This window comes from Hesperophylax consimilis, chromosome 5 (assembly GCF_061612785.1).
Source record: "Hesperophylax consimilis isolate HC1 chromosome 5, BYU_Hcon_1.0, whole genome shotgun sequence".
NCBI lineage: Eukaryota > Metazoa > Arthropoda > Insecta > Trichoptera > Limnephilidae > Hesperophylax > Hesperophylax consimilis.
Window position 1 is genome coordinate 35,459,040 of NC_142840.1, and position 8,236 is coordinate 35,467,275.

Consider the following 8,236-nt stretch of genomic DNA (forward strand, 5'->3'; position numbering starts at 1 on the left):
GTTATCTACCCGTACCTACCTCGAAATTTTTTATTTGACTTACATAGTTACTTCTTCTTCTTCCTAGCACTATCCCAACTCATTGCCTAGGTAGGCTGTTGGGGTCGGCTCTTCTCGTTCTCAGGTTATAGCTTCTTCGGTTCTGAGTGTCGCTTTCATCTAGGCCGTTTCTTTGTAGGATTTTGGAGCATTGGGTCATCCAGGAGTTCTTTGGTCTACCTCTGGATGACTGTCTTTGAAGCTCTATAGACATTGCCTGCTTCACAGTGTGGTCTGGTGGTCTCCGTCTTATGTGCCCATACCATCTTAACTGTCGTTCCTCTAGCTTACTGTTTATGTCAGTGACACCCAGGCTACCACGAATGCGTGAGCTTTTAATTTTATCCTTTAATGATACTCCTACCGTCCATCTACCATCGACTTACATAGTTACTTATTTGTATAAAATGTTTTGTAAACATTTACCTAAAAGCCAATGGGAAATTAATGGAAAAATAAAAATTTAAAAAAAGGTTTTGATTGGGATTTTTATTTATTTATTGTTATTTAAATGTGTGTTGAAGAGATCAGAAGGACAGAATTGATTTGGAGTAAATTTAAACTCCGCAAGGGCCCAGGTCGGGAAGGCCACCCTGGCACCTGGCCACCCAGCCCGTCCACGCAGAGAAGCCCATGCGACTGAAAATCAGCTTGGCGCAACTCGAAGCCACACCGATGTCGTCACTAATCAGACCTGAAAAAATGATAAACATAAGTTAATTGATAATGTTCAGATTACTGGTCAATAGTATTGCAGGTAGTGACTGACCGAAGTTTCGGTTTAGTCTTAGATTTCGGCCAGTAAACGAGATTCGACCGCGTATTCGGTTTGGGCCAAAAATTTGCGGAAACTTCGCTAGCCGCGTTATTGTGTTGTTAATGTCTAACATATAGACTTAGTTCTATATAGTTCTCAGGCCCAACGGACTCGGCTGTCCGACAGGCGGAATCCTTTGCCATTTGCTACGGATTAGAGCAATTGGTTCAGGAGCCTACAAGGGTTCCTGATGTCCAGACTCACCGCTCCAATCTGTTAGACCTATTCTTAACTACTGTGCCACACGGTTATAAGATTGACGTCACAGCGCCTCTGGGATCATCTGACCACTGCCTAGTGACGACATCAATCCCCGTTAGCCTCAGACCAACCAATGAGAGGCTGAGGAGAAAAGTGTGGCACTATAGGTCAGCAGATTGGTTCGGTATGCGGGCCCATTTCAATGCTTTTCCGTGGTCAGCTGTTTGTTTTCGGACTTCGGACCCTTCAAGATGTGCCCAGGAGATTGGTGAAGTCATCAATTCGGCGATGGATGGCTTCATACAATCGACTACTAAAGAAACTGGTGTGGGCTCAAAGCCGTGGTTCAGTCGACAATGCTCCGAAGCAGTTCGACGAAAAAACGCGGCTTACCGAGCCTACAACACATCTCGAACGCCCGAAAGCAGATCAGCATACAACAAATCGGCAAAGGAATGCAAGAGAATCATCAATAGGTCAAAATTCAAACACGACCTGCAGATCAGCAAAAAGCTGGCTGCCTGCCCGCATGGCAGCAGAGCATTCTGGTCGCTTGCGGGCTCAATAGGTCGAAATTTTTGCAAACCCAGTTTGCCACCTCTTACCAGACCTGACGGCTCACTAGCAAACACCGCCACCGAAAAGGCAAACCTTTTAGGGAAAATGTTTGCGGAAAACTCGACCCTCGACGACGGGGGTGCTGTTCCGCCGTCGGTTCCTCACTGCGGCTTCTATATGAAAAAGCTGAGGATCCGGCATCGGGATGTACTCCACGTCATACGGGGGCTCGATGTTAACAAAGCTAGTGGACCTGATGGAATACCTGCCCTGGTATTGCAGAGGTGTGCTGCGGAAATAGTTCCAGTTTTGACAAAGCTCTTCAAAATGTCCCTGAAGTGTGGCACTGTGCCCTCTGGTTGGAAAAAAGCGGTAATTCACCCTATTCCCAAGAAAGGTGACCGCTCCAACCCGGCCAACTACCGCCCCATAGCGATCACATCAGTTCTGTCCAAAGTGATGGAACGTGTGATCAACGACAAACTGCTCACATACCTCGAGAAGAACAAAATTATCAACGACCGTCAATACGGATTCCGGCGGAACCGCTCGTGCGGTGATCTTCTCGCGTATGTGACGCATGTTTGGGGGCGGTGCCTGGAACGTCACGGTGAGACCCAAACGGTCGCACTAGACATATCCAAGGCCTTTGACCGGGTCTGGCACCGAGGACTTGTCAACAAATTGCATTCTTACGGACTTCCCGCATCCCTGTGTACGTGGATTGCTGACTTTTTAAGGGATAGGTCGATTCAGGTGGTTGCTGACGGTTTCACCTCTTCCTCGCACTCCATAAATGCTGGCGTCCCACAGGGATCGGTTCTGTCTCCAACTTTGTTTTTGTTGCACATCAATGACCTTTTGACATGTGCACCGATTCATTGTTACGCGGATGACAGTACAGTTCATGATAGCTTTTTGTTTGACAAGCCCCCAAAGGGCACACAAACTCCAACGGCTCGGAGGGCTTTGAAGCAGAGAATGGACGGTTATCTCGAGAGTATTTCCTCCTGGGGTAAAAATAATCTCGTCGAATTTAATGTTTCAAAGACCCTATCCTGTCTGATTACGTCTAAAAGGGATCCAAATGATAATCTAGTCTCCTTCAACGGAAGCAATCTTCCGAACAGGCCTTCCATTGATATGCTTGGTGTAACTATAAGTGACCAGCTCAGGTACGGGGGCTCCATCGAAGCTAGAGTAAAGTTGGCCTCTCAGAAGCTGGGCGTACTGTACAGGGGCCGCAGATACTTTAATAGTACACAACTGCTCACCCTGTACAAATCGCAAGTGCGCCCTACTATCGAATTTGGCAGCCATCTCTGGTCTGGAGCCCCAAAATACCTGAAAAAAACCCTTGACTCTGTGCAGAAACGGGCGGTCCGTTTGATAGATTCCCCAATCTTAACAAACGGACTGCAATCTTTAGAGCACAGGCGTCAGGTAGGTATGCTGTCCTTGTTCTATCGGTATTACAATGGAAGATGCTCTGAGGAACTAGCGTCATTGATCCCTTCGGCACCGGTGCGTAGTCGGGATACACGCCTAACGCGCGCCCAACATTTGTACACAGTTGACACTTGTCACATGAGAACGGGTCGCTTCTACGATTCGTTCTTAAGTTCAACAGCTCGGCTGTGGAACGAACTGCCGGCCTCTGTGTTTCCTCCCTCCTACAACATGGGACTCTTCAAGACCCATGTTCACTCCTTCCTCTCCACAAAAAGACCCTCCACACAGCATCCCCAAAGATGACATAGGCCCTGAGGGAAATTATTTACTTCAGGGCCTCCTGTGTGGAGTAAATATAAATAAAAAAAAAGACTGATTGCTTTACAACTGTAATCCATATTTTGTATTGATGTAATTGTTTATGATTTAGTAGGTTTTTAACCAAAAAGCACTGAGAGTAAACCAATTTACTTTAAGAATGTCTTAAAAACATTAACCATTTTATTAAACACTAATTTTATTGAACTCTTTCAAGTTCGGGATATAAAGTGATTTTTACCTCATTTAAATAAGTTTCAGTTTTGGCTGAACCTAGAACAGAAGTGGAAATTTGGTTTCGGTTTTGCTTTCGGCTGAAAATCTAGTTTTGATTGGGCATCAATTGGAAGAGAGTGGCTTACTAAAATTTTACTTGGTACTAGGCGATATAAAAAAAATTATCTTTGAGGTGTTTCAATCTTCATCACATTTATTTTGATGACCATAAAATCGAGAGTCAGCACCATATGAAAATTATTTTTTTAAACTCTCCTAGTTAAGTTAAGCATAAAGAATCAACTAGAAGAGAGGAACGTTTACATGTAGAAATATCATAATGGCTCTGATCGTTGATTTAACGGTCATCAAATTAATACGATTAAAACCTTCAACATAAAAAAAAACTACTTAGCCGACATGTTAAGCTGTGACCTAAGCGAGACAAACCAAATGGAGATTTAAGAAATTTTCAATTGTTTGTCGTAGATAACATTGAATTCGAAGAGTTCAGATAAAGAAAATAACAAATCATCTTTATGGGATTATAAACAATTAATATTTTATAATATAATGAATTATTTTAGTGATAAGATGGACACCAAAATAGTAATGATGTAATGTAATAATAATGCACTTTAAAATAACGGAAAATGCTTACTACAATAGTACATTAGATTTTGCTCAGTCATCAAAGGAGATACGGATTTATTATTGTTTCATACGCTATCATGAAATGTATGTAAGACGAGAGTGGCGTATAAAATAATAATACATTACATTTTGTTCGTAGATACTTTGATGTGGAAGGTTAAGGTAGGGAATCACTAGTTTATTTATGACGGCTATTATAACCATTGCGGAAAATATCTTCTTTTTGATATTGACAAGTATACATGGTAGAATTCCAAATAATAAGAATTATTGAAATTATTGTTTTTTTTTTAAATTATCATCGTTGCGTTTCGGTTGTGAATGGAAGTCTATCACTGAGACACGTATTTCCCTTTCTGTGTTCAATAAGAGGCAGTACTAGAGTTTAGAGTTAGAGAAAGAGAATTAGTAACAAACCCGTACGCGTTTAAAAGCATTACTGCCTCATGTAAAAAAAAATATAATAATAATATTTGCTTAAACTTAATAATATTTGCTTAGCAACTGTTACATCTATTAAAGGCCTTGATGTCTCTCTTGATAGCAAGCTTTCTTTTCGGGATCACATAACTGCAATCGTTAATAAATCCCTCAAACTACTTGTTTTCATCACTAGAATCACTTCGGACTTCAAAAACGTAAATACCCTTAGAACTCTTTACTGCTCCTTGGTTCGCCCCCATCTTGAATATGTTTGTGTTATTTGGTCTCTTTTGTATGCTGTCCACATTCGACGCATTGAATCTGTTCAACATCGGTTCTTAAGAGGGATTGCTAGAAGGCTAGGTTTAGAAAAAGGCAAATACTCATATGATGAAATTCAACTAACTCTAAATCTCTCTCCTTTGGAAGTCCGTCGGGAAAGAAATGACCTCATTTGCTTCTTCAAAATTATAAATGGTATTATTGATTCACCTACTCTACTGCAACTCATTTCCTTCAATATCCCCTCGCAAAGACTCAGAAATAATGAACTGCTCTTCCTCAACCATCATTCGACAAATTATGGATAGTATTTATCACTGTCCAGAATGTGTAGACTGGTCAACTCAAGTCAAAACCTTAACTTTTTTGGGATAAGTCTGAATGATTTTTGCCAGTCGCTAAACAAGTGACGGAATATTATGAGTGTCCCGTGGTCCTGACCCACGGCGTATTCTTGACTTGATTCGACTTGTCACTTAATTTTCTTATATTATATATTTTTAATTTTACTTTATTCGTGTTATTATTTTGTAATTTGGACGATGTCCGTTAATAAATAAATAAATAATAAATAAATAAATGCTGAACACGGAAAGGGAAATACGCCACCGGGACGATGCTGAGAGTATCTTCGACATTATATATTTATTTGAAAGAGAACGCAGTACTAATGAAGACATTTAAATATCAAATTAAAAATATTTAAAAAAATATTTGTCGATGGATTAATACACATTACAAATTCCTACATCATCAGACTTGGCTTGTTCATTCCGGACCCGGAATGCAGCTGGTTTTCAGAGGCGCAAATAAATATTTTACTTGTTTTGAGAACGTACCGTCTAAATTCTGTTCCGAAGTGTGTAAATAATATCATTACGTATTTTGATAGCATTTTTAAAATTATTTTATTAATTCAATTTATTTAATACAGAAAAGTATAATATCTTACATCTTTAAATAACTGTCCAGTGACTATCAAATTTACCCATTTTCTTAGTCAGTGAAGCTAATAATGCACTGACTACGCAATCATTAGTGTAAAAAATCCGTTGTTCCATGTCCCGGAAAGACAAGGGTCCGGGGTTCGAGTCTTAGATGTGACCGTATCCTTTTCTGATTATTCTGTTTCAGATTTTCGTTTAGAAATCGCTAATATTGTCTTCAATAATTAAAAAATCTATTTCTATTGGATTACTAGCAGAAAAGGTCTTAATTCTCGATTATAAAGAGAAATTAGAATAGTATTAGTTCCAATTTTTTAAATAGTAAAATGTTGTATTATAGGTAGATAACATAGTCTTCCAAATATTGTCTATGGTTTGTGCTATAGCATTTGAATGAATTCTTCATACATCTGACGACAATTTTAAAATGACGCTTAAATGCAAACAAGTTTCAAACAGTGTGAATCAGATTTCACGCTGGAATAACTAACGCATGCACAGACAACCTCAAATAAGATTTGATTATAATTTTTACCTAGGAAATTCAACATTCATTACCTTTAAAATACAAACATACAAGTTTCAAAGAGCACCAAATTAAAATGAAAATAAAGTCTTACTTTCGCATGGGGTATTGCAATCTCCGCCATATTCTCCTGGCCTGCACCAGTATCTGTCGTTGATCTGGAATAGTCCCCAGTCGTAGGACCCGTCGGTATTTACAGGTCCGATCACTCCCGTGTTTCCGCTGCTCTCTGCTTCGACCAAGCACACCCCTAAAATGATAATATTAATTTATTACATGTACTCCCTCTTCTTTTAACGACCTGCCTGTTGTAACTGTTGACTGTCAACTGTATGACCATCGGCTCGATTCGATTAAGTCGGCGCGGAGTGTCCGTCAGCAGCTTAAAACCAAATTGTAATAGCTTTCTTCTATTCTTTATTAACTCCTAAGCATAAGGTTTATTTGCGTAGCTTAGGTTACTGCATCCAATGTTGTAGTACTTAATAATAACAGTGGAAATAACAACAATAATCTTAATAAAAATTAGTTTTTTTCCAAAAAAAAGGAAAGGAGAGTTCTTATGTTCCTATAACATTTTCGCAGAGTTTTTCAATGAATGTTAAACGTACGTTTTGTTAGATCAATGATTACAGACAGTTTTCAGAGTGAAGAGCTTGTATTGTATTTAACATTCTAACATGATGTTTTTTTTAATTCCCGGGATTAACTGACGAAATACAAAAAAATTCATAATGCCATCATTATAAGCCGAAGATGTTGCTTGTGCAATGATGGAGTGTAGTATTCCCAGTAGCTCCAGTAGTCCTATAGTAGTCCCAGTGAGAGATTGCACGTAACATCATAGTTCTAGTGTCTTCTGTCTTTATCGTTTTTAAACAAGACGTGTGAGAAGAAAAAGGACTAACGTCAAGGAAGTCAATATGAGCTCTCGCTGGGACTAGTATAGCAGAGCTTATATTGAACCCAATAGTATTAAACAACATATAACTAATCAAATAAGACAAGTGCATGAAAACGACGCAAACTTTCTGCATATATATATAGATTGGAGAAGAAAGTATAGAGAAAGGGTTAATAAAATAGTTAAAAATGGTTTTGGAGGTTTATCGGTGTCACAGACGTCAATAATTAAGCATCGCAACCACCAACACACCATCAAAGCTGCCAAAGAATCAAATTTCTGACAAAGCACAAAGTCTGATGAATATTTCAAAGATGATTTTAAACTAAAAAAATAGATACTTACAGTGTTCAAGGACGTCCCTGGGGAACCCTTGCCATAGCAGTTCACGGGCCAAGTCGCATCTTTCTATGATCCTTGCGGAACCCCCGTGGATGGCGGCAACAGCCAACAATAAAACAATCAGGTACTTCATTCTTAAACGAATGAGCAATGATTCGGTTCACTTCGATTTTATACACCTTAAAGTAATCTCTTTATCTATTATTGTTCTAATTTTTGAAACAGGTGATCGATTAAACAGATTAAATGGTTAAGAAAACAATTAATGTGATAAGAAGATACATCAAAAAACGGAGATACTGTATTCCATCCCCAAAGAGGTGGCATATGCAATAGAGTGGACCGTTAAAGTTTGATACTGCTGGGTTTTCATAATCCCAAACATGCTTGGCAAAATATATGCTATTTACAGATTTCTTGAAAACTAACAAAGTCGACCACAACATAATAAAAAAAAAGATAGGGGTTTCTCTTAAAATTATCAAGGGTCATAAAAAAATTCCCATCAATTTGAATGGCGCTACTTTTGTGAAATATCATCTGAAGGGCACTTGTTT

At 39.1% G+C, this 8,236-nt stretch overlaps 1 protein-coding gene across 1 annotated transcript; it reads right to left on the reverse strand.

Annotated features, from left to right (window-relative positions):
• Positions 1-513: 513 nt before the first annotated feature.
• Positions 514-7,812, reverse strand: LOC149423846 (lysozyme-like). The gene is made up of 3 exons (XM_089632152.1): positions 7,683-7,812; positions 6,528-6,683; positions 514-733 (listed from the first exon to the last, which is right to left on the reverse strand). The coding sequence occupies exons 1-3, from the start codon at positions 7,810-7,812 to the stop codon at positions 597-599; spliced, it is 423 nt and encodes a 140-aa protein (XP_089488278.1). The 3' UTR covers positions 514-596.
• Positions 7,813-8,236: the final 424 nt, after the last annotated feature.

Bases quoted from the DNA above. Each gene is read 5' to 3' on its own strand.
- LOC149423846 (XM_089632152.1), bottom strand. From the start codon at position 7,812: ATGAAGTACCTGATTGTTTTATTGTTGGCTGTTGCCGCCATCCACGGG. The intron at 6,684-7,682 runs GTAAGTATCTAT...TTATCATTTTAG, and splicing joins CAGGGACGTCCTTGAACACT to GGGTGTGCTTGGTCGAAGCA. The intron at 734-6,527 runs GTAAGACTTTAT...TCATTTTTTCAG, and splicing joins TTGCAATACCCCATGCGAAA to GTCTGATTAGTGACGACATC.